The sequence below is a fragment of the Phoxinus phoxinus genome (assembly GCF_949152265.1).
Source record: "Phoxinus phoxinus genome assembly, chromosome: 8".
In the NCBI taxonomy this organism is placed as follows: Eukaryota; Metazoa; Chordata; class Actinopteri; order Cypriniformes; family Leuciscidae; genus Phoxinus; species Phoxinus phoxinus.
The window spans coordinates 37,816,181-37,843,680 of record NC_136883.1 but is presented as its reverse complement, the minus strand read 5'-3'; the positions used below and the strand labels follow the sequence as shown (position 1 = coordinate 37,843,680).

The following is a 27,500-nucleotide window of genomic DNA, read 5'->3' as shown; positions in this document are numbered from 1 at the left end:
CATTTAAAGAAGTGATAGAGCAACATTGAGACATTTAAAGAAGCGATAGAGCAACATTGAGACATTTAAAGAAGTGATAGAGCAACATTGAGACATTTAAAGAAGTGATAGAGCAACATTGAGACATTTAAAGAAGCGATAGAGAAACATTGAGACATTTAAAGAAGTGATAGAGCAACATTGAGACATTTAAAGAAGCGATAGAGAAACATTGAGACATTTAAAGAAGGGATAGAGCAATACGGAGACATTTAAAGAAGCGATAGAGAAACATTGAGACATTTAAAGAAGTGATAGAGCAACATTGAGACATTTAAAGAAGCGATAGAGAAACATTGAGACATTTAAAGAAGGGATAGAGCAATACGGAGACATTTAAAGAAGCGATAGAGAAACATTGAGACATTTAAAGAAGGGATAGAGCAATACGGAGACATTTAAAGAAGCGATAGAGCAACATTGAGACATTTAAAGAAGGGATAGAGCAACATTGAGACATTTAAAGAAGTGATAGAGCAACATTGAGACATTTAAAGAAGGGATAGAGCAATACGGAGACATTTATAGAAGCGATAGAGCAACATTGAGAAATTTAAAGAAGTGATAGAGCAACATTGAGACATTTAAAGAAGGGATAGAGCAACATTGAGACATTTAAAGAAGCGATAGAGCAACATTGAGACATTTAAAGAAGGGATAGAGCAACATTGAGACATTTAAAGAAGGGATAGAGCAATACTGAGACATTTAAAGAAGTGATAGAGCAACATTGAGACATTTAAAGAAGCGATAGAGCAACATTGAGACATTTAAAGAAGTGATAGAGCAACATTGAGACATTTAAAGAAGCGATAGAGCAACATTGAGACATTTAAAGAAGGGATAGAGCAACATTGAGACATTTAAAGAAGGGATAGAGCAACATTGCGACGTTTAAAGAAGCGATAGAGCAACATTGAGACATTTAAAGAAGGGATAGAACAACATTGAGACATTTAAAGAAGTGATAGAGCAATACTGAGACATTGAAAGAAGTGATAGAGCAACATTGAGACATTTAAAGAAGCGATAGAGCAACATTGAGACATTTAAAGAAGGGATAGAGCAACATTGAGACATTTAAAGAAGTGATAGAGCAATACTGAGACATTTAAAGAAGTGATAGAGCAACATTGAGACATTTAAAGAAGGGATAGAGCAATACTGAGACATTTAAAGAAGTGATAGAGCGACATTGAGACATTTAAAGAAGGGATAGAGCAACATTGAGACATTTAAAGAAGGGATAGAGCAATACTGAGACATTTAAAGAAGTGATAGAGCAACATTGAGACATTTAAAGAAGTGATAGAGCAACATTGAGACATTTAAAGAAGCGATAGAGCAACATTGAGACATTTAAAGAAGGGATAGAGCAACATTGAGACATTTAAAGAAGGGATAGAGCAACATTGAGACATTTAAAGAAGGGATAGAGCAACATTGATACATTTAAAGAAGTGATAGAGCAACATTGCGACGTTTAAAGAAGTGATAGAGCAACATTGAGACATTTAAAGAAGGGATAGAGCAATACTGAGACATTTAAAGAAGTGATAGAGCGACATTGAGACATTTAAAGAAGGGATAGAGCAACATTGAGACATTTAAAGAAGCGATAGAGCAACATTGAGACATTTAAAGAAGGGATAGAGCAACATTGAGACATTTAAAGAAGGGATAGAGCAACATTGATACATTTAAAGAAGTGATAGAGCAACATTGCGACGTTTAAAGAAGTGATAGAGCAATACTGAGACATTTAAAGAAGTGATAGAGCAACATTGAGACATTTAAAGAAGCGATAGAGCAACATTGAGACATTTAAAGAAGGGATAGAGCAACATTGAGACATTTAAAGAAGGGATAGAGCAACATTGATACATTTAAAGAAGTGATAGAGCAACATTGCGACGTTTAAAGAAGTGATAGAGCAATACTGAGACATTTAAAGAAGTGATAGAGCAACATTGAGACATTTAAAGAAGGGATAGAGCAATACTGAGACATTTAAAGAAGTGATAGAGCGACATTGAGACATTTAAAGAAGGGATAGAGCAACATTGAGACATTTAAAGAAGCGATAGAGCAACATTGAGACATTTAAAGAAGGGATAGAGCAATACTGAGACATTTAAAGAAGTGATAGAGCGACATTGAGACATTTAAAGAAGGGATAGAGCAACATTGAGACATTTAAAGAAGCGATAGAGCAACATTGAGACATTTAAAGAAGGGATAGAGCAATACTGAGACATTTAAAGAAGCGATAGAGCAACATTGAGACATTTAAAGAAGGGATAGAGCAACATTGAGACATTTAAAGAAGGGATAGAGCAACATTGAGACATTTAAAGAAGGGATAGAGCAATACTGAGACATTTAAAGAAGTGATAGAGCAACATTGAGACATTTAAAGAAGCGATAGAGCAACATTGAGACATTTAAAGAAGGGATAGAGCAACATTGAGACATTTAAAGAAGGGATAGAGCAATACTGAGACATTTAAAGAAGCGATAGAGCAACATTGAGACATTTAAAGAAGGGATAGAGCAATACTGAAAAATTTAAAAGAAGTGATAGAGCAACATTGAGACATTTAAAGAAGGGATAGAGCAACATTGAGACATTTAAAGAAGTGATAGAGCAACATTGAGACATTTAAAGAAGTGATAGAGCAACATTGAGACATTTAAAGAAGGGATAGAGCAACATTGAGACATTTAAAGAAGGGATAGAGCAATACTGAGACATTTAAAGAAGCGATAGAGCAACATTGAGACATTTAAAGAAGGGATAGAGCAATACTGAGAAATTTAAAAGAAGTGATAGAGCAACATTGAGACATTTAAAGAAGGGATAGAGCAACATTGAGACATTTAAAGAAGGGATAGAGCAACATTGAGACATTTAAAGAAGGGATAGAGCAACATTCAGACATTTAAAGAAGGGATAGAGCAACATTGAGACATTTAAAGAAGTGATAGAGCAACATTGAGACATTTAAAGAAGGGATAGAGCAATACTGAGACATTTAAAGAAGTGATAGAGCAACATTGAGATATTTAAAGAAGGGATAGAGCAACATTGAGACATTTAAAGAAGGGATAGAGCAATACTGAGACATTTAAAGAAGGGATAGAGCAACATTGAGACATTTAAAGAAGTGATAGAGCAACATTGAGACATTTAAAGAAGGGATAGAGCAACATTGAGACATTTAAAGAAGGGATAGAGCAATACTGAGACATTTAAAGAAGTGATAGAGCAACATTGAGAAATTTAAAGAAGTGATAGAGCAACATTGAGACATTTAAAGAAGGGATAGAGCAACATTGAGACATTTAAAGAAGGGATAGAGCAATACTGAGACATTTAAAGAAGGGATAGAGCAACATTGAGACATTTAAAGAAGGGATAGAGCAACATTGAGACATTTAAAGAAGGGATAGAGCAATACTGAGACATTTAAAGAAGGGATAGAGCAACATTGAGACATTTAAAGAAGGGATAGAGCAATACTGAGACATTTAAAGAAGGGATAGAGCAACATTGAGACATTTAAAGAAGGGATAGAGCAACATTGAGACATTTAAAGAAGGGATAGAGCAATACTGAGACATTTAAAGAAGGGATAGAGCAACATTGAGACATTTAAAGAAGGGATAGAGCAACATTGAGACATTTAAAGAAGGGATAGAGCAACATTGAGACATTTAAAGAAGGGATAGAGCAATACTGAGACATTTAAAGAAGGGATAGAGCAACATTGAGACATTTAAAGAAGGGATAGAGCAACATTGAGACATTTAAAGAAGGGATAGAGCAATACTGAGACATTTAAAGTGATGACAGACATTTAAAATACAGATAAAGTAATACTGAGACATTTAAAGAAAGGATAGATAGATGTTTAGATTTAAATGAGCAAAAGAGCAATATTGAAACATTTGAAGAAGCGATACGAAGATATTGAGATGATTCAAGAAGGGATAGGAACAATGCTGAGACATTTAAAGTAGCGATCGAGCGACATTAAGACTCTAATTTTAAAGACGCTGAACTTGTAGAATCTGGTTCACATGTGAATGATGTTGATTATTGAGTGAACTGTGATGACCTGACCTGGAACCAGACAGTGTGTGACGCACTGTCATTAACAACAGAAACTAACACACTCCTTCATCCTCCAGCTCTGAGGAGATTCTGATGCTTCAGGAGGAGGTCAGAGTTCACTCCAAAATCTGAGGATTTTACTGGGAAAGCGGATCTCACACGGCCAGCCAGCGTTTTGCCTTCAGTATGTGGATCATAAACTCCTGGAGAAACGCAGTATAATGCGCAAATGGACGCTGCAATGGAAACTGCCTGAGTTGCCGTGTGGACTGTGGTTGCAGGTCGTGCTGGTCGTCAGCCGTGTGTGTGTGTGTGTGTGTGATGGCGACAGGGTCGTTGGGCAGGCGTCTGTGACTGACTGTTCAAAACACGAACGGCACACCAGGAACTACGACTACATGGAAGGGGGGGACGTTCGAATACGACGCCTCTATAGTCGCACACAGTGGTTTCTGGTGATCGACGAGAACGGGAATATCAATGGAACGCAGGATCCCAACAACTGCTACAGTAAGAGCTCATCGATCACTTCTGACAGTCTGTGTGAGGTTGTACCTTCGTTTCAAAGCACACGCTCCGTCTTCATGTTTCTGGTGTGTGTCTGGAGCTTCACAGAGGATTTATCGCTGGAGAGACACCGAGACATTAAAAGTATCAATAGAGCAACATTGAGACATTAAAAGTATCAATAGAGTGACATTGAGACATTAAAAGTATCAATAGAGGGACATTGAGACATTAAAAGTAACAATAGAGTGACACCGAGACATTAAAAGTATCAATAGAGGGACATTGAGACATTAAAAGTAACAATAGAGTGACATTGAGACATTAAAAGTATCAATAGAGGGACATTGAGACATTAAAAGTATCAATAGAGGGACATTGAGACATTAAAAGTATCAATAGAGTGACACCGAGACATTAAAAGTAACAATAGAGTGACACCGAGACATTAAAAGTATCAATAGAGGGACATTGAGACATTAAAAGTAACAATAGAGTGACATTGAGACATTAAAAGTATCAATAGAGTGACACCGAGACATTAAAAGTATCGATAGAGCGACATTGAGACATTAAAAGTATCAATAGAGTGACACCGAGACATTAAAAGTATCGATAGAGCGACATTGAGACATTAAAAGTATCAATAGAGTGACATTGAGACATTAAAAGTATCAATAGATTGACATTGAGACATTAAAAGTATCAATAGATTGACATTAAGACATTAAAAGTATCAATAGAGTGACATTGAGACATTAAAAGTAACAATAGAGTGACATTGAGACATTAAAAGTATCAATAGAGTGACATTAAGACATTAAAAGTATCAATAGAGTGACATTGAGACATTAAAAGTATCAATAGAGTGACATTGAGACATTAAAAGTATCAATAGAGTGACATTGAGACATTAAAAGTATCAATAGAGCAACATTGAGACATTAAAAGTATCAATAGAGTGACATTGAGACATTTAAAGTAAAGATAGAGCAATGTAGCTACCCCACTTGAATGATGGTCAAATTACTCCTTAAACTGATGTTTCCATTAGTGTTTTATTCGTGACACTCATGTAGACACCGTAAGAGCTACAGCTAAAACACAAACAATACAAACAAACACTGTCACTCCAACACATTAACCAACATCACAATAAAACTATACAATTACAAAAAATAATAAACATCAAACTTAGTTTACCTTATAACCCTCAAGTGGGATGCACAAAACTTCATGGGGGGAAGAAAACCGTCATGCATTACAAGCTGCGTCCTTCAAAATAATTATACATAAATCGGTACAGACCTTACAAATTCAAGCAAATTAACAATCATTTACAAGCAACATTGAGACATTTAAAGAAGTGATAGAGCAACATTGAGACGTTTAAAGAAGCGATAGAACAACATTGAGAAATTTAAAGAAGCGATAGAGCAACATTGAGACATTTAAAGAAGTGATAGAGCAACATTGAGACATTTAAAGTAGAGATAGAGCAACATTGAGACATTTAAAGAAGGGATAGAGCAACATTGAGACATTTAAAGAAGTGATAGAGCAACATTGAGACATTTAAAGAAGTGATAGAGCAACATTGAGACATTTAAAGTAGAGATAGAGCAACATTGAGACATTTAAAGTAGAGATAGAGAAACATTGAGACGTTTAAAGTAGTGATAGAGCAACATTGAGACATTTAAAGTAGAGATAGAGCAACATTGAGACATTTAAAGTAGTGATAGAGCGACATTGAGACATTTAAAGAAGTGATAGAGCAACATTGAGACATTTAAAGAAGTGATAGAGCAACATTGAGACATTTAAAGTAGAGATAGAGCAACATTGAGACATTTAAAGTAGAGATAGAGAAACATTGAGACGTTTAAAGTAGAGATAGAGCAACATTGAGACATTTAAAGTAGAGATAGAGAAACATTGAGACGTTTAAAGTAGAGATAGAGCAACATTGAGACATTTAAAGTAGAGATAGAGAAACATTGAGACGTTTAAAGTAGAGATAGAGCAACATTGAGACATTTAAAGCAGTGATAGAGCAACATTGAGACATTTAAAGAAGTGATAGAGCAACATTGAGACATTTAAAGTAGAGATAGAGCAACATTGAGACATTTAAAGTAGAGATAGAGCAACATTGAGACATTTAAAGTAGAGATAGAGAAACATTGAGACGTTTAAAGAAGTGATAGAGCAACATTGAGACATTTAAAGAAGGGATAGAGCAACATTGAGACATTTAAAGAAGTGATAGAGCAACATTGAGACATTTAAAGTAGAGATAGAGCAACATTGAGACATTTAAAGTAGAGATAGAGAAACATTGAGACGTTTAAAGTAGAGATAGAGCAACATTGAGACATTTAAAGAAGTGATAGAGCAACATTGAGACATTTAAAGAAATGATAGAGCAACATTAAAAGTAACAATAGAGCAACATTGAGAGATTAAAAGTAGAGATATTATTACACATTACATTGTTGCGTGATGTCTCTGAGCTCAAGTAGCAGTGCTCCGCCTGAGCTTCAGTCCCAAGTCATCATTATCTGCGTAGGAAATCTCCTAGTCTTAATCTGCATCACTATTTGTACTCGGTGTGAATACGCAGGCCACAAGAAGTTATTCGTTTTTTGTTTGTTTGTGTTTGGATCACTTTTACTCACGACAAGCTATCTGGCAACAAAGGATTCCATTCATTGTGCTAAGCTAGCGGCGGCGCTGCCAGACTAAAACAAACTGAGACAAAACTGCGTTTGCTCACCTATATAACTGTGGGAGAGACCGTGGAGAACCCCTATTTCAAACAACGGTGGCGTGGGCCTTTAAAGTAACGATAGACCGACATCGAGACATTAAAAGTAGCGAACGTTAATTAAATACATTCACAAACAATAGCACATTATCTGCTAAACAGAGCATGTGCATTATGTACACTCAAATATGAAGATTAAATAAACATCAGTTGCATGACAACTATTGATTTGTTGAGTGTTTTATAGCCAAACAGTGTTTATGAAACATCATTAGATTATATAATAATATTTTTCCGTCTATCTTTACGTGATATCGGTGTAAAGTGTTTGGCACTGGTTTAAAGGAAGCGGCGGCTCAGATTGCAGTGGATTATTCTGCGGTCGCGTGGCAGAGTGACGAGCGAGTGACAGGCGTAAAGAGAGACAGGTGCGCGTATTTATAGCTCGTTTCCCTTCGTTACAGGACCGACTCTGTCAGGAGGGACGAGTCGTGGGGTCAGAACACACTAATCACTCAAAAAGATTTCAAGAGAGCGAAATTTTTTTTTTTTTTTTATTAATAATCGGGTTACACATTATTTGAAGGTGTCATTGCCACAGTGTAATCATACAGGTGTCACTGGAAAAATTAGAATATGTAATTATTCAGTAATTCAACTTAAAAGGTGAAACTAATATATTATATAGACTCATTACATGCAAAGTGAGATATTTCAAGCCTTTATTTGTCATAATTGTGATGATTATGGCAGATTATGAAAACCCCAAATTCAAAATTAGAATATTGTGAAAAGCTATTCATAAGCTGTAAACCATAATCATCAAAATTATAACAAATAAAGGCTTGAAATATCTCACTTTGCATGTAATGAGTCTATATAATATATTAGTTTCAGCTTTTAAGTTGAATTCCTGAAATAAATGAACTTTTGCACCATATTATCATTTCTCCAGTGTCACCTGTATATATAAGTACTGAGTAATATTAAGCAACTACATGTACTTTTTATTTGCATGTAATTATGCATAATTAACTGTTATTACTATGGTAACTACATGTAACAAGGACACTGTGAAATAAAGTGAAAATTCAGACTTGAGGCTTATGTTATGAGCATCGATAATAAAATTAATGATTCTGTTTACACCAAACTCGCTTGAAGCTGATGTTATACATTCATAACATCAGCTTCAACATGTTTGGTTATTAGTAATTTTGTTTGTGTACGAGAAGAAAGTTGGCGTGACACCATGCATCTTTGCTCCAGAGGGAGAACGATTACGTCAGCTGGCGATGAAAAGAAGAAAAATTGATACAGCCAGATGTGGCCGACAACTGCACGCACAGCAGGACACACACACACACACACACACACACACACACACACACTGCAAGACATGAGTGAGGGAAGGAGAGGAAAAGAGGGAGAGAAAAGCAGACGAGTTGTGTCGTGACAGCAGCTTATTATACCACTCGAGCTCTCACATGTAAACCACACACTTGTCCTTACACAACACACACACACACACACACACACACACACACACACACACACACACACACAGAGTAGTGTGTTCTGATTTAAAGGCGAGCGTAACGAACAGGCCTTCAGCTGTGAAATATCTGATGTGGAGCGCAACTGGAGCTCGGCGAGTCCAACTCCTGATCCTGATATACAGTCACGATCTTAAAGAAAGAAATTAAACTGCTTCCTTTATAGAAATGGATTTTGAAAGGAGAAGTGTGTCATTAAACAGAACAACCTAACAAATAAAGTTCATACATGTGTGGGAATCACCCTTCCACTGGCATACGAGGTTTATTAAATCCTGAACATGACACGCATAACATTTAAACCATAAATTAAATTAATAATTTGAGTGGATAAACATCCACCGTCTCAAATAAAGCATAATTACTACAGGCGAACTCAAAGAATTAAAAGTTGTTTAGGTAATTTATTAACCACACGCTTTCCAGTCACTTTACAGCAAAAATAAATAAATAAATGTTTTATTTTTGCACTTCATCTGAATGGTATTTCACACTTGATGACATTTGCTGTGTGAACACACACACACTTTTTTTTTTTATTCCTATAAAAAAAATCAAACATAACCATATAAATATATAATAATAATAATAATAATAATACTTTGAGGCCAAATTAGCCTTGAAAAGAAGTTGTTTAACCCTTTGCTGCTCTTCATTGAGGGGTCACACACTCGCACTCCTCAACAACATTATTGTTGAATAATATATTTTATGTAATATTTTGCATTTTGAGGGAATGTTAAGCAATATCTATGCAATATTTATGATATTTATGAAAGTTTTCTATAAAATGCACAGAATTTGTTTAGGGCACAAATTACAAAACAGCCACGATGCAAGAAACAAACAAACAGCAATGTTAATTTAAAAATAAATACACAAAATAATAATAATTGTATTGTAAAGATTGTGGGGGGAGGGGATAGATCATAATTATTGCATAGATATTACTTACTACCCTAACATTCCCTCAAAATGCAAAATATTATTCAACAAAACATAAAGTCCTTCTGTATTATAAAAGTATTTTTAATGCAGTAATTATGCGCTTTATAATGCATTGAATGGACTCTAAATGTAACCACAGTTATAATAATACTAATCTATTTATTGAACACACTTTTATAAAGCATAATGCATTAAGACATGACAAACAACCAATTTCAGAATCTGCATATATTATAATGCATTTGAACTTTGGTTATAATTACTTAAGATATAACGTATTATAATGTACATATACCTTTATAATTAAGTGTTATATTAAGTGTATTTTTGTGGCAGATTAATGTCAAGTGGGAGATTTGAGTAATGTTTAATGTTTTATTATGCTAGTTTAGAAGAGTTTCTGTTATGTTGGGTTTTTACATTATAAATACCTTTATTATGTATTAAGGGCTTTAAGTAAAGTGTCCGGGAAAAAAAAAGTTACATTTAATTATGTTTCCATTAACCCCATCATTGCTGTGTGTCTGATTTGTACATTGTACCCCAATTTATTTATTTTTTCCAAATTTCCATTTTTAAAATGTCAAACATTTATAATTAAGTCTTATATTAAGTGTTATATAATGCTTTTGTGCCAGATTAATGTTAAGTGGGAGATTTTAGTAATGTTTAATGTTTTATTATGCTAGTTTAGAAGAGTTTTTATAATGTATTATACACATAAGGGCTTTAAGTAAAGTGTCCGGGAGAATTTTTTTTTTTCACATTTGAAGTGACCCCTAAATTATTTAGCCCATCAAATTTTTTTCGTAATTATTTTTCCATTAACCCCATCATTGCTGTGTGTCTGATTTGTAGATTGTACCCAAAAAAAAAAAAAATCTGTGCATTTCATATTTCCATTTTTAAAATGTCCCCTAAATTATTTAGTCCATCAAATTTTTTTCTCTCTCATTTTTTTTATTATTTTTCTATTAACCCCATCATTGCCGTGTGTCTGATTTGTACATTGTACCCCCCCCCCCCAAAAAAAAAATAATTGCATTTTATATTTCCATTTTTAAAATGTCCCCTAAATTGGGAGCAGCAAAGGGTTAAATAACGTCTTTCCGAGGCAAATGTGACCCCGGAGCCGGTCTTCAAGCGCTCGGCTGACCCGCTGTCTGTGTTTCAGGTGTTCTGGAGATCAGGACGGTTTCTGAGGGAGGCGTGTTGGCCATAAAAGGCCTGAAGAGCCAGTATTATATTTCCATGAACCGAACCGGAATGTTACAGGGCAAAGTAAAACCCATCCGTCCTGCAAACACATCTTTAAATCTGATTCCAGCTAATGCATTCTCATGCTTTTAAGAGTAAACATAGCAGCTTTTACAGCGCACTAAGGTCGTGTCGTACCTGTTCTCTCCTCTCCCGCACAGAAAGACTACAGCGACAGCTGCAACTTCAAAGAAGTGTTTTTGGAGAACTATTACACGGCGTACGCTTCTGTCAGGAAGACGAGAGACGGGAAAGAGATGTTCATCGCGCTCTCGAAAAACGGCCGGCCGCTGAAAGGAAAGAAGACGAGGAGAGAGAGCGTCACGTCTCACTTCATCCCTCGAAAGTGCAAGGAGGACGAGAAGAAGCTGGCGTGAAGACGACCACTGTCAGTGTGAAGTGTGTTTATCCACTGCAAACCCAAGATCATTGGTTTGAGTCGAGCCAACTCAAATTATACACATTACATCCATCAAATTAACTTTTATGAGTATTTGGAACTTGATTTTTCTTTTGAGGTCACAAAACTGACACATTTTAAGTATGAGGGTTAGGTTGAGTTTTATGGTCGTGTTTATTTTAATTTAGATCAACTTAAATTTGACTGAAACTGGGCCAGGATTTCCCAGCATGCCATTCAAAAGGGAGTATATAATGCTTTTTGTGCCAGATTAATGTTAAGTGGGAGATTTAGTAATGTTTAATGTTTTATTATGCTAGTTTTAGAAGAGTTTATGTTATGTTTTGGGTTTTTTAGGGGGTGACGAGTGAGAATGTGCTTATAACATATAAAAAATGCTGGGTTTTAACCCAAAGTTGGGTCAAATATGGACAAACCCAGCTGTTGGGTTAAATTTTTAAATTGCATTTTTTATCCAACGTTTGGGTTTGTCCATATTTGACCCAAAATTGGGTTAAAACAACCCAGCATTTTTCAGAGTGTAGTTTGAGGACCGTTAATGTTATATTTTTATATTCAGCAAGTGCTCTGTGTTACCATTTAGCAATGTAGCATTTATTGAATTAGCTGGTTAAAGCTAGCCAAGTTTCCACGACTAAAAATATAAGTTGAGCTCACGTGGTAAATTTAAGTTCGAATATTAAATACATTTTAAGTACTCAAGTACAGGAGAAACTGGAAAATGTATAATATGGTGCAAAAGTTTATTTATTTCAGTAATTCAACTTAAAAGGTGAAACTAATATATTATATAGACTCATTACATGCAAAGTGAGATATTTCAAGCCTTTATTTTTTTATAATTTTGATCAATATGGTAGATTATGAAAACCTTTTCTCAATATTAAATTTTTTTTTAAATTTAAATAAATTTGAATAAGCCATAATCATCAAAAAAATAAAAAAAATAAAGGCTTGAAATATCTCACTTTGCATGTAATGAGTCTATATAATATATTAGTTTCAAATATAGCTTATTCAAATTTATTTAAATTTCAAAAAATTAGAATATTGAGAAAAGGTTTTCATAATCTGCCATAATCATCAAAATTATAACAAATAAAGGCTTGAAATATCTCACTTTGCATGTAATGAGTCTATATAATATATTAGTTTCACCTTTTAAGTTGAATTACTGAAATAAATGAACTTTTGCACCATATTCTCAGTTTTCCAGTTTCTCCTGTATATATAAGTTAAGATCAATGTGCGAGTGCAAGATTAAAATCTGCAAGTTGTGCTCACTTAAAACGTTAGATTAGTTAACTCGATGTAACTGATCACATGATTAGTTTTGCCAACTGACTCGGGTTTACAGTGCAATAAAACATTCATGCGTTCTCTCGGTCTCTGCCGAGGAGACGCTGGGTTTATATATGAAAATGTTTTGGACTCATGTAAACAACAGCTATAAATACTCATCTGTGTTTTGAGATAAAACTATTTTTATATTTTTTAGAGGGTCTATGTTTCTGTTCACGGCCATTAGAGTGAAAACATGGAATAAACACGGCAACGCATTTATGCGAACGATCAACATTCATCCGGAGGAGTTTTGCTTTTCATTTAGAAACATTCCATTCTTGTGTTCACTTCAGTGAGGAAATCTCTTCCCTTACTTCATTTTTGGCATTATTTGCAGTCTAAAAAATGTCACACGATTGACTCATTCTGAGAAATCACATGTTTGTCTTCACAATACTCCATTACTCATAATCATAAACGACTTTCCTTTTCATTATCGATCAGCCTTCCTATAGAGACGCTCATTAGTCGAACACATTAAGCTTCGACGTGAGTCTGAGCATCATCTCCACACAATCCCTCCGTGTTTTAATGTGATTGTGTCCATGTGTCGTTGTGTGTTATTTATGATATTTATATATATATATGTGTGTGTGTGTGTGTGTGTGTCGGTGGCTCTGACATAATCAACTGTATTCCGGATCGCTGTGCTGAATAAACTCGCAGAGATCGCAGGAGTTGATGTTTTGCTGCTAGAATACTAAGATAAATCTGAGGTTTTATATGATTATAGATCAATCTCAATAAAACATGTATGTACCTTTCTATGGAGTGGCGTGATCGTCTATGATCCGAGACGTGCACCTTCATCCAATCAGATGATCAGCTTTACTGCGTTTATCACCGGCTGGGAGAAAAATAATCATAAGAAATTAAGTTACTGAACACTGATCATCATAATTGATGAGGGACTTTTTTGTTTATTTCACAGTAAAATTCAGTGTATTTACATAAGAAAAAAACAATAATTATGACATACTAATTTGAAATTATAAAAAATTTCTGAGATAAAATGTCAAAATTATGGTAGAAACTCAATTCCGATGTTATCTCATAATTTCAACTGTTTAATCTCATATTTATGACTTAGTAATACCATTACTAATTATGATTAAATCAAACTTTGTTACATTTATCAGTCATAAGTCTATAGTCATAAGTTCAACTTTTTGTAATTTATTTCGAGGTAAAATACAGTTTTTACATAAGAAAAAAAAATCATGACATAAAACAGACACATTTTTCAGATAAAATATAAAAATTATGACAGAAACTCAACTCCGATGTTATCTCATAATTTCAATTTTTTAATCTCATATTTATGAGTTACTAATACGATTTTAAAAAAAATTGTCAAAATTATGATTTAATGTGTCATAATTTCGACTTTGTTATATTTATAAGTCATAATTTAGATTTTTTATCTCATTATTTTGACAATAGTCATAATTTCGACTTTTTGTAATTTATATCGAAGTAAAATTCAGTGTTTTTACATAAGAAAAAAAAATGATGACATAAAACAGACATTTTTCAGACAAAATGTAAAAATTATGACATAAAACAGACATTTTCCAGATAGAATGTCAAAATTATGACATAAAACAGACATTTTTCAGATAAAATGTCAAAATTATGACAAACTCAATTCCGATGTTATCTCATAATTGACTTGACATAACTGTTTAATCTCATATTTATGACTTAGTAATACGATTTCTAATTTTTTGTCAAAATTATGATTTAATATGTCCTAATTTCGACTTCGTTATATTTATGAGTCATAATTTAGAGTTTTTATCTCATTATTTTGACCAGTCATAATTTTGACTTTTTGTAACTATTTTTTAAATCTCTTAAAATGTTTAAGGTTGTAATTATTATTTACAAAAGCCTGTTTTTTTTCTTTGTATGCGCTTTCATTCCTTCCTGTAACATCGAGCAAAAATAATCGTTCCTCAGCGATTTCATCTCTCGTATCACGACACACACTCTCACAGAACAATAGATTACACTCTAATCAACACTTCATGCCGTATAGATTCGCTCAGTCGTGTTGCTCGGTCCTCAGTGTGTGTGTACATGTTGTTTCTCACGGATGTATTTTATCTTGATCGATGGAGTCAGTTAGAGAAGCTCGAGGGATTGAGCGAAACACGATTCCCGAGAGACACACACACACACACACCCTCCTCTGACCTAAACACAGTTAAAGTAAGGTGAGCACTTCTGCCAAGTCACGCAAAGTTGGTTTTAGCGTATAATTTGTAACATGTTCTGAATGTAAACAGACTCTCACGGGCCTAAAAACGACATCATTGATTTATCAAACAAAAGGTTTGCCTCGGATCCATCTGGACCTTTACAATCAGTGTGTTTCATCCGTGTGTGTGAACCAACGAGTGTCCTAATCATGTGTCCTGTGTCTGTCTGATAAACGCGTCTCGAACTCATCTGGCGTGTGTGTGTTAGCTTGTTGGTGGACAGCCTTCAGCACACAACATGAGTTCGGCATGTTTGAGTCCAAATAAAATCAAGAGATTCTGGCAGTGTAAACGGTGGACACGTCGATCGACTTTATCAAAGCTTTGAATCTGAGCGGAGAGCTGATAAAGTCTAAAACAACACAGAGATTGAACACACATGGGCGAATCCCTCGAGACCGTGGCCGAAAGAAAAAGCACATCATATTCTGCCAAAACAAAAAGCCTATTTTTAGGATCGTTGCATTGAGCTGTCAGATAATAATGCAGATGAAGAACATGTATTCCGCTTCACTTGATTATACATGTAACATTTAATTAACCTGTTAATGATTGAATAAATCCATTAAAACCAGCGAAATTAAAATGGAAAATGTAATATTTTTCGTACAAGGATCAGAGCGGTTTCTCCTGCAGAGGGCGCCGACTGCCCTTTCTGCACAGGTTTGCTGGTTTAAATCATTATCAAGGACTATCTGAGGTCATCACTAGAAAATGCTTTAAAGTCCGGCTGTAGTCAATCATTGTATCCCTTAAACTCATCTTTAATCACCGAAATTACATATTTAAACGTTTTTTCTTCTTCTTCATGTCTTAAAATATCATGAATGTAACTCGACACCCTTGCCTCATTTAGTATGCGCGGTTCTATGAATATGCAAATGAGCCCCGCCTCCACTCCCTCACTCAGAGATCCACTGGTGGACGATCACACGTTGATCTGATTGGTTACAAGGTAGTGTGTGACGTCAGAAACACCAGCGATTTCAAACCGTGTTTTTGAGACTGTCTTTGGTTCACTGCAGTTTTAAGCAGAAAATACTCAGCAATGCTGTCCACTTATGAACTTACACATGTGTGTGTTAAAGCAGATTAATAACACCACATACACACATAAACTACATTAAAAGCTGGATTTACACCACAGGGCTGAGCTGAGTGAGGGAGTGAGTGAGGGAGTGGAGGCGGGGCTTATTTGCATATTCATAGAACCGCGTATACTAAATGAGGCAAGGGTGTCGAGTTACATTCAAGATATTTTAAGGCATGAAGAATATTTTTCACAGGAAAAAACTTTAAATATGTAATTTTGGTGATTAAGAGTTTTAAGGGATAAAATGATTGACTTTAACATCTGACTGTCATTAATCATTTAAGAATAGTAATAAAATCTGATGCTAGCATCAGGAAAGTTCAGCTTCATCATACCTGAGCGAACAGAAGAATCATCCATGCCGATCTTCTGTGCTTCGTCTGCGGCGGAGACAGCGATCAAAACCTCTGTAACGGATCCACAGATGGACAGAGAAACATTAATATCAGACGTTCAGAGAGGCGACCATAAAAATTATAATTCTGTGTTATTAATAATCAGTCTGATGAAGTGAAGTGCTGGTAGATCTCAGTTTTATGCCATTTGAATCATTCCCTTTAAAGTCCCGCTGTGGTGTAAATCCAGCTTTTAATGTAGTTTATGTGTCTATGTGGTGTTATTAATCTGCTTTAACACACACATGTGTAAGTTCATAAGTGGACAGCATTGCTGAGTATTTTCTGCTTAAAACTGCAGTGAACCAAAGACAGTCTCAAACACACGGTTTGAAATCGCTGGTGTTTCTGACGTCACACACTACCTTGACCAATCAGATCAACGTGTGATCGTCCACCAGTGGATCTCTGAGTGAGTGAGTGAGTGGAGGCGGGGCTCATTTGCATATTCATAGAACCGCGCATACAAAATGAGGCAAGGGTATCGAGTTACATTCAAGATATTTTAATGTTTTTTTTTAAGGAAAAAATCATTTAAATATGTAATTTTGGTGATCAAAGATGAGTTTTAAGGGATAAAATGATTGACTACAGGGGAAAAAATACACCACTGATGGTTCCATGAAAAATATTAACATCCATGACATCTTTTAACTGCACAGAAGCTATTTTCACTAAAAAGAAATGATCATTGAAAGGTTCTTTGGGAAACCAAAAATAGTAAACTTCTTTAAAGCAACACCAAGTAGCTTTTGCTCTCGGGGTCCCCCTACAGTTGGGAAACAGTATTGTCTTCTACTACTGTCACAAAATCTATCATGTTTACACCGTTTACACCAGGGGATATACGTGCATTTGTTGACAAGCCGATACGTCGTTCTTCAATTCAATGTTTGTGTGGTAGGTAATAGCCATATATCGTCAATATTATAATATCAAGCAGCCATAGATGAATCTGCAAATTTGAAAAATCGATTTGCATTATAGCCGGAGGCAAGACACTTTCGCCAGAAAAATAAATAAATAAACAAACATGAATATCAGCCTGCAGTCGTTAGGATAGTTATCCTAAAATATGATTTTGTCCGTCTAATCATGTATTACTAGTCCGACAGCATGACGGCCAAGTTAGCATCGGTCGGGCACCCCTCCTCCTCCTTTAGCGAACGCCAGCGAGCGAACGCTGGACCAATATTGATCCTCGTCCGGACTTTGATTTTATCACTCTCCCCTTTTCTCTTCCTAGTCTCCTCCGACAAAACCTTTGCCTCCTTCGGTTTAGCTTCGGCCGTGACAACAACATACAGGTGCTATACCAGCCGGCAAACAAGCGCTAGTTGGGCTCTCATGTCCGGATTTGAGGAAGTGGGGGAAGTGAGGTATGCCGTAAAGCAGTCGAATATTGTAGTTCTTCTTGTGCTCGGGTTACTAGCCGAACCCCGAAGCTCCGTAGTGCCAGTAAAAGCGACACAGACCCCGTCAGGCTACGGCAGACGTGTCTTTCAACCTATTGTAAGTCGATGTACCATCACAAGAGTCTTGGAAATATATTATGAAGGTTGAAAAACTACTTAGTGTTGCTTTAATCGAGGTTGATGGGATTTATCTCTGCATCTGTGATGGAGTCGAGAGGATGTTGTATCATGCGTCTCACATCAGTGTGTTATTGTCTTCATCAGAATCTGCGGAGACCAGCCAAACCGCCTCAGTCATCCTCACCACAGACAACTAAACGCATTAAATGCTAACGGTTCGTTTACTCTCTGCCAGATGATCGGTGCAGAGTCAGACCGTGTGACATTTAAACTGGCGGTTCCACACTGACGGCCGGAGCGCCAGACTCTCGGGAGAAGACTGAGTTCTGGAGACTGAGTTTAATCCAGAGCCCCTGCAGGTCTGTTTGCAGGGATTCAGACGGAGAAGGCACTCGGGCTTTCAGATCTTCATATATTTCTCCAGAGTGACGGTAGAGAGGAGAGGAAGACTCGTCCAGATTCTCCTCACACGTCACTGGCCAATCAGCCTGAAACAAATGGTGTATTAATTAGAGCAATCATGCTTTGGCACAAATTCCATAACAATTTAGAATTTTCCACAAAAAAAACAACAACTACTTTTTCAAACTCCTCCTAGACATGACTAGCAATTAGACGAGATCATCTACAGAACATGCTGATGAAAATTCGCAGGGAGTTTGATTGACAGGCGATCTGACCAATCATAATCCGCCATCCGCCGAATCCGCCATTTTGTCCGCCAAAGCATCAGGAGAGTTAGTAGATTAACGTTGGAGGATTTGAGCTTGAGAAGCGGAGTGTACTGACGTCTTTCCGCGGTTAAAACAACATTCCTTCTGATGTTCATTCATGTTTATTTGATGCTATAAATGAACTAGAAGGAAGAGATGATCGGTTCACGAGCGGCTTTAGCTGAGATATACAGCGATCTGACACACACATTAAAGAGCCACAAAACGACATTTATTGTTTAAATATCTTTTAAAAATTTTTAAAGGTGAGACTTTGTTTAATATCAAAAGTAAGCTGGTCTGTGTCTGTCAGTGTGTTCAGTGTCCTCTCTGCTCCGCGATGTGTTTTTCACTGCGTGAGAACATGGTGTGTGTGAGGCGTGGCTTTTCGGACATAGCAACAGTAACTAAAGGGGGCGGGTCTTTGCGAATGGTCAATTGAAGTTAAATCGTCAAGCCGTTCTCGAAAAACGCACGCCAAAATGAGCGTGAGGCGATATCTCCACAACACTTTAATGTATTCAGACCAAACTTGGTGCGTGTTTTGACAAACATGACTTGAGGCTACCTGCACAGTTTCGACACAGTGCCACCTAGTGGTCAGGAGATATGCAAAATTTACATTTTTGCTTATAACTTCTGAACCGTTAGGACCATTAGATCCAGTGCAGCATGCTGAGCCGAACGATACCCAATTTTCCTGTATCGGTCATTTTGAATTTTGTCATAAAATCCTATATTTAATGAACACAAACGGTCTAGGAGGAGCTTGAAAAAGTATAGGTTTAAAAAAAAAAATCAAAATGGCGAACAGGAAGTTCGGCCGACTATGACAAAATTGGCATCCATGTTCTCGGTATGACCCAGAACGATATTGTGGGCTAGTGTGGACACTAATATAGTTATCATTATTGGTGTGAACAGGCCTTAATTTACAATGGCTTCAAACGCGACTCAACCAACCAGAATCAAGGACCGGACGTTTCTGTTTTATTATATACAGTAAAGCACTGTAAATGTATAGAATATATTACATAAGATTAACAAGACAATTATAGAGTGGATCTAAAATACTCATGATAATGTCATATTTCTTCCCAAAACCTCTAAAAAAAAAGAAGAGTTTTGCATTACAAAATAAGGCCTATTTTTAAGACCAATATGTTTTGCACTGAGATATTATTTTCATGAAAATGCATCATACAATATAAAACTAGCCTAAGTTATAGGAAAAAATACTACAATGATGTAGGCTATACATACTTTGCATTACTTGCTGAATTGTCAAATTCATGAGATCCATCATACTTTAAATGTATATAAATATAATAATTTATAATTTTTGTCCCGTCCATTTTCTAAAAAAAGGTTTAAAGGCTGAAATGTGAGGTTTATATTATAAAACTTTATACTTATCAAAATATGTATTATTTAAATTGTAAAGTGTTGTTTAAATGGTCGTTTTTACAGTCATTTGATATTTAAACTCAAAATTATATTTAATTTATGTCAGGTCTTTAATATCTTAAATTAGATTTTAAAAACCCTACAGATATACCGTTATGTGATTGTGTGTCTCATTATAAACATCTGAGGACTTGTTTAGACTTATTTGACTTTCCAAAATTATATTCAATTTATTTGTCAGAGATTTTAAATGCCTTAAATTAGGTTTTTAAAACTCTGCGTAGATATATCTATTAATTTTGAAAATCTGAGGACTTGTTTAGACTCACCATAGAAGTTTTGGCGCGATTTCGTGAGAAGTTTTGGCGCGAATACGTTAGACTGTCAGGTATTAGACAGTTATCCAGTAATGATGACACACACATACACACATACATACATACAACATAACTATAGTTAACTGCGGTGCTTTATTCTGTTAAATTATAATTTGAACCCACCAGTCCTTGAGCTTGAATAAAATGATCCAGGGAGCAAATATTCTTCTTATTCGTCTGTTTCTCCATGATCTCAAACAAACAACAGTCTGTAGCTAGGCAACCACCCACCGCTCTTCCGGCTTCCTCGAGGCGTGAGTGCTTCCGGTGCGCAGTGAACACGTGGGGTTGTTGTCATCTGTTGTACAGTGTGTGTGGAGTGTGTGGACGCGATCATGTCGGATCAGGACTGCGCTGCCGGGGACAGGAGCTCTCTGAGCGGCCTGGTGCTCGCGTCGCACGCCCCGCTGGATGACGCGCAGCGCGCGGGCCGGTTGAAGTGCTCGCGTTGCGGCGCGTCGCGCATGTTTTACTGCTACAGCTGCTGCGCGTTGGTCGGGCTGGAGCCGCGGGACGTTCCGAGCGTCAAGGTCCGTGAAAACATCACATTAAACAGCACGTGCTCGCATTATCATCATCACACATGTCTCCATTAGCGTGACTTTAATAAGCAAACTGCACCTGTGCTCATTTAAAGGAACAATTCACCCAAAAGTGTCCATTCTGTCATCATTTGCTCACCATCATGTCGCTCCAAACCGGTATGACTGAAGCTAAAATGATAAATAACAATAAGAATCTGACATTAATTATTAAGTCATAATTAAAGTAGTCAAATACGTCACAATAGCTCATCAACGCCATATGGAGAAGCAGACATCTCATTGGTTCTTGTATCATGAACCCAATTTTTCTTTTCTTTCTCTGTATTTCTCTTATTTTTGTGTCATTTAGTGATTGTGAAACACGTTGGGCAACATCTGTTACATTAAATGTGCTATATAAATACATAAATAACTATACATAATAATAAATTTAAATGTGCACAATGTAGCTGTTAATATGAGGTTAATTTATAGACCGAGCCAATTCTTCTTGATTGAATTAATCGTGTTTTACATTACAGTAAAATAAGGTTTGTGGTGAACATTACTGGAAGACAATTGGCCTTTCCGACATAAAAGTTACTCAATAAAACCCAAACCCACAGGATCATGGCCGCCAAACACTCATTCCTTCCATAGTTTTAGGAATAGAAAATGATTTGAGAGTCAGTTCCTGGTATGAATCGACATCTTTCACGGTCCACGGAAAAATAAATATACAATGAATCGCATGTTGTGTTTGTTAAATTGGTATATTATGCCCCTTTTCACAAAATGCAATATAAATCTATGGCGTCCCCAGAATGTGTGTGTAAAAATTTCAGCTCAGAATATCTCAGATCATGTATTATATCTTGTTAAATTTCCCCCTTTTCGGGTGTGAGCAAAAACACTGTGTCCCTTTAAATGCAAATGAGCTTTAGCCCCGCCTCCCTTCAGAAGAGGGCGGAGCTTCAGAAACTCCGGCAATAACCGAACCGGCCGATCTCACTCCTCCAGAATCCCAGAGTAACCAGTAGCGAGTGCAGGAGAGACTCAGGGAGAGTTTCTGGATGCTAGCGGACACATTTGTGTAGTTGTTGTGGAGTTACACTGATCATCTCATCATCATGATGAACTCTTACACAAGTGTCCACAGTTCCTGAGGTGTTTATAAGACAGCGCTGACATGTTCTGGTCACTAGTGTTCAGTCTGTGCTCGACCACACAACAGTTTCATGCTTTGCTGGATCTTCTGCCATCGCGTTACAACTGGTCTCTGTTGTCGCTTGAGAAAACAAAATGGCGGCGCTGTGGATGTGAACGTGCAGATTTAGGGCCGTTAATATTATAATGAGATCCTCTTCATACGTCAGAATCTGATCTGCTTATTTTTTAACATGCTTACAGAGAAAGGCTCACCTAAACAGTTACTGGGTTTCACTTTTCTGGGTTGGTAGAAGCACCGGGGACTCGTTTATCACTTACACACGGGAAAAGTCAGATTTGTTTTTAATGAAACGTCCCCTTTAAAGCTCGTGAAACATTTGTCTGGTGTTTTCAGCTGCCGGTGAAGATCGACATCATCAAACACCCGAACGAAACGGACGGCAAGAGCACGGCGATCCAGGCCAGAATCCTCGCGCCGGAGGACGTCACCATCTACACGTATCCCTGCATCCCCGAGCTGGACCAGAGCGCAGAAAACGTGAGCGAAACTAGTGCTGGGCGCTGTGACCAAAAATGTCCTCTGAGTGAGTTCTCGTAGTGTAACAGCGCTTCTGGGGTGTACGTCAGAACGGAGGCGTACGATTGGCCGACGCTGGTCATGTGTGTGATGCTGGCCAATAGTGAGCCTCCGTTCTGACCCCTCCGAGTCCGTCTCGGGTTTTACGGATCCCTGTTCTTCCCACAGATCGTGCTGGTGTTTCCCGGACCGGATGCGATGACGGTGGAGGAATTATGGGAGTATTTTTCAGCCGGTGGAGCGCAGCGATCGAAGAGATTAAAGGCGGCGGCTTCCGAAACTCACACCTGCCCGATCCAGAGAGTGGTTTTCATCGACAGCACCTGGAACCAAACCACCAGAATCATCACAGATGAACGTCTTCAAGGTGCCGGCAGACTCCCTCTCATCTTCAGCGCTTTTCACACTTTAAAGTCAATCATTTTATCCCTTAAAACTCACCAAAATTAAATATATTAAAACAAATCTGTGGAAAAAAATGTCTTTATGCCTTAAAATATCTTTAATGTAACTCGACACCCTTGCCTCATTTAGTATGCGTGGTTCTATTAATATGCAAATGAGCCCCGCCTCCACTCACTCACTCAGAGATCCACTGGTTGACGATCACACGTTGATCTGATTGGTTACAAGGTAGTGTGTGACGTCAGAAACACCAGCGATTTCAAACCGTGTTTTTAATAATTGTTATTAATGCGGTGTTTTTAATATGCTTTGAGACAAACTTGGTGTAAATTCATATTAAAACACATTATATTAAAACACGGTTTGAAATCGCTGGTGTTTCTGACGTCACACACTACCTTGTAACCAATCAGATCAACGTGTGATCGTCAACCAGTGGATCTCTGAGGGAGTGAGTGGAGGCGGGGCTCATTTTCATATTCATAGAACCGTGCATACTAAATGAGGCAAGGGTGTCGAGTTACATTCAAGATATTTTAAGACATGAAGAATACTATTCAAGGAATTTTTTTTAATTTTGGTGATCAGATTAGTTTTAAGGGATAAAATTATTGACTACAGCCGGACTTTAAAGAATAGTAGAATCCATTGTACTTTTATTATGTACTTCTAAATTACAAGTGTGAAACGTTCCTTCACCCGAGGTTAAAAGAAGGGTTTAAGAAAATCCCTTTAGTGTGTGTGTGTGTGTGTGTGTGTGTGTGCCTCAGACGTGACGTTATTGACGTTGTTTCCCTGCAGCTTTACCACACGTGGAGCTCAAGAGCAGAAGAACCTGTTTTTGGCGGCATCAGAAGGGCAGTCCGGACACATACCTGGCCACGATCGAGGCCGTTTACTACTTCCTGAAGGACCTGCACAGCCACTACTTCTCCGCGTACACGGGGGAATACGACAACCTGCTGTTCTTCTTCTCATTCCTGCATAAACTCATCAATAAAGCCAAACAGGCTGCTGGGAAAGTGTGACACAAACAAACATTAACTATTATTTTCGTCTCAGTGAGATTTAAATATTTTGTATTTACAAGTCAAAGGCCGCACGCACATTCCCAGAATGGCTGAAACATTCACTGATTGGATTTCTAAGGCACTTCAATGAGTATTTGACAATAAATGATTTCTTGCCCTGTTAGTACAAGGCGTCTCTTATTCTGGCCAGTCGCGGGTCTTCCTGGCGTCTCCCAGGAGCATGGAGGAGTTGGGCTTGTAGAGAATGGGGTTATCGACCGCAGCGTATCCCACACTGAAAGTGCTCTTCATCACGATCACCTGCACACACACACACACACACACGCACACACACACACACACACGCACACACGCGCTTAGGCCATGTCCACACTAAAGCTACGTTCACACTACAAGTGACTGTCGCTGCAGGTCGCCAGCGGCTGGCGGTGCGGTCGCTAGTGGGCGTTCCCGCTACTGGTTGCCTAGTAATGTTTGTGAGTGACATTCACGGATGTTTCTCCATGTTGTAGACGACAAATCCGTTTTCTCTCCACTACAAACTAACATTTTGGAAGGAAAATTCTAAATATAAATGGAATCAGCATAACATGCATAATATTAAAGATGAATGAGAAACTGTGAGTGCTTTTTGCCATCGCGGCTGTTTAACTGTAGAAACGGGCAAACACCGTCTATATGTGTTCAGGACACCAGTCCGGCTCTGAGTCAGTGCTGTGAACACCACTGTATGCACACGGAGATATATCACAACTTACAGCACAGTTTCTGACGGCTAAAGTAGCTTCTTGCTCAGCTGGCCTCTGTCAGAGAGTGGCGGATGATCACGCGCTCCACTGACTTCACTCCTATTGGTTTTCACTCCCGAAAGTCGCTCTGCATTTGCATAAAGTTAAACACATCTCAACTTTGTCGCGTCGCCAGACACGCCCCATCCGGTTGCCAACGGCCGCGATCGCACGTGTCGCCGGAAAACGCCCGCTCGCCATTGAAATGAATGCTAACGTGTCGCTTGTAGTGTGAATGCACCTTAAGGGTACGTTTACACGACAACAATATGCTTAAAAGATTTTAAAAGTTTTCCCACATACAGACGACACCATTCACACAGCTTTACGACTGAAACCGCTGTATTCTGCTGCCAGGCCAGTAGATGGCGATGAAACGCTATAGACTGAACACGTAATACGCATGTGCGTGACGCCATCGTCTTCAGAGATTCACGTTTTTATTGTTTACACGGAGACCGTTTTCAAAAACTTGTAACACGTTTTCAAAAGTTTGTGTTTTCAGGCGCCCGAACCGCTGTTGTCAGGCCAACGAACGGCCAAAACACAAAAAAAGATTTGCGTTTTTAGTTGAAAGCGGTGTCGTGTAAACAACCCCTAATACGCATTCGCTTGAAAACGCTTCTTTTTGTCTGAGACGGCGTTTTTATTAATGAAAACGAACCTTTTTGAAAACACCAGTTTCGTGTTTGTGTGACGGTCAAAACGGAGGTATTTAAAACCGATGACATAAGTTTAGTCATGTGACGCATATTGTACCAATTCATGTTCATACTGGTATTGTGCCTGTTATGTGCGATTCGGTTTCACTCTGAAACTGCACAACTTTAGTTTCAATCGGACTGAATTCATTGGTGAATCTGAATATAGTGTTTACATGACCGCTGGACATGTCTATTTCTACGTCATTGTTCTATTCCTACGTCATTGTTCTATTCCTACGTCATTGCGCTATTTCTACATCATTGCAGTATTTCAACGTCATTGCGCCATTCCTACGTCATTGCGCCATTTCTACGTCATTGCGCCATTTCAACGTCATTGCACCATTTCTACATCATTGCGCCATTTCTACGTCATTGCGGTATTTCTACGTCATTACGCTATTTTTACGTCATTGCGCTATTTCTACATCATTGCAGTATTTCAACGTCATTGCGCTATTTTTACGTCAGTGCGCTATTTCTACGTCAGTGCGCTATTTCTACGTCATTGCACATTGCAGTCCTTTCAGTTTCGGTTTTCAATCCGATCAAGTGTTTACATGTTTTCTCGATCAGATTAGAAAATGAATAAACCCCCCTTTTAATTCGATCGGATCAATTAAGATGTTTTACATGAAGGCTTTTCAGTCCGATTGAGCCGTCAGTCTTTTACTAACGGGATTATTTGGTTGCATGTAAACGTAGCCAGTGTGGATGAGAAACTTTAGGAAACCGCTAGTGTGGACATTTTGTGTTTTCATAGGTAGATGTAGGCCTTATTCACACGGCTGTTCAGTCTGTGTATCATCAATTATCAATAATCACATGCTTTGACTTCCACACCTCCAGCCCCGGCATCCCAGCGACTATAAAGTTCAGATCTTCCTGCGCTGCGGAGTTGACGGTGTCATTGGCTCCGATCACGAGCGTCGGGTCGGTTTCTGCGCGCGCACACACACACACACACACACACAGAAGAACAATAAGACGGTGGTTCTCATGCGATGCGATCAGGTTTCTCCCTCGCTCTACATGCTTATCTGCGCCGGCTAAATAAAAACACGTGCTGCCCTCCGACTCTGACCGAGAGACGCCACTTGCGGCAACTCAAGGTTGCATGTCTAGGAACAATTACATAATCAAAATGAATTATTACAAAGATCAGACTCCACATGTGTCCCGACCGCTGCCAAAGTCTGTGGATCATCGGCTCATCCGTCTGTTCCGGACAGACACGAGACGAGGTTCACACCGCATGCAAACAACCCCCGGCGGCACAGGCAGACAAATGAACTTTGGCTATTTAACATAACATTATTACTATATATTTATATATATTTTTTCAACATTATTACTATATATATCTTTTTTTTCAACATTATGACTATATATATATATATATTTTAACATTATGACTATATTGTTTTTTTTAACATTATGACTATATATATATATATATGTTTAATGTTTAATATATAAAATGTTTTAAAAGAAATTAATACTTTCATTCAGCAAGGACGCATGAAATTGATCAAAAGTGTCATTTATAATGTTACAA

The 27,500-nt window shown here is 37.5% G+C and overlaps 3 protein-coding genes and 1 long non-coding RNA gene across 6 annotated transcripts in view; 2 read left to right on the top strand and 2 right to left on the bottom strand.

Annotated features, from left to right (window-relative positions):
- fgf7 (fibroblast growth factor 7) overlaps window positions 1-11,992 on the top strand; it is a 14,787-nt gene extending 2,795 nt beyond the window's left edge. Inside the window, exons 2-4 of the mRNA XM_079620198.1 lie at window positions 4,234-4,666; window positions 11,112-11,218; window positions 11,356-11,992. Of these exons, the coding sequence (XP_079476324.1) occupies window positions 4,378-4,666; window positions 11,112-11,218; window positions 11,356-11,571 (612 nt within the window). The 5' untranslated portion in view covers window positions 4,234-4,377 and the 3' untranslated portion in view covers window positions 11,572-11,992. The remainder of the gene's footprint in view (window positions 1-4,233; window positions 4,667-11,111; window positions 11,219-11,355) is intronic.
- Window positions 1-20,990, bottom strand: part of secisbp2l (SECIS binding protein 2-like) — a 70,491-nt gene extending 49,501 nt beyond the window's left edge. Inside the window, exons 1-4 of one of the 2 annotated variants that reach the window (XM_079620192.1) lie at window positions 20,867-20,990; window positions 16,652-18,734; window positions 13,720-13,806; window positions 4,712-4,782 (exon numbers count right to left, since the gene is read on the bottom strand). The gene's annotated coding sequence lies outside the window, so the exon portion shown is untranslated. The remainder of the gene's footprint in view (window positions 1-4,711; window positions 4,783-13,719; window positions 13,807-16,651; window positions 18,735-20,866) is intronic. The other variant, XM_079620193.1, reaches the window with a different exon arrangement.
- Window positions 20,991-21,076: 86 nt separating this feature from the next.
- Window positions 21,077-25,231, top strand: dtwd1 (DTW domain containing 1). Its single transcript, XM_079620197.1, has 4 exons — window positions 21,077-21,273; window positions 22,832-22,975; window positions 23,183-23,381; window positions 24,221-25,231. The coding sequence occupies exons 1-4, from the start codon at window positions 21,079-21,081 to the stop codon at window positions 24,445-24,447; spliced, it is 765 nt and encodes a 254-aa protein (XP_079476323.1). The 5' UTR covers window positions 21,077-21,078; the 3' UTR covers window positions 24,448-25,231.
- On the bottom strand, window positions 24,625-27,245 carry LOC307002520. 2 transcript variants are annotated; one of them, XR_013798487.1, is made up of 3 exons: window positions 27,099-27,245; window positions 26,768-26,883; window positions 24,625-24,750 (listed from the first exon to the last, which is right to left on the bottom strand). It is a non-coding gene; the product is annotated as an uncharacterized lncRNA (long non-coding RNA). The 2 variants fall into 2 exon arrangements; XR_013798488.1 differs by having other exon boundaries at window positions 27,127-27,245.
- Between the last annotated feature and the right edge of the window lie 255 nt (window positions 27,246-27,500).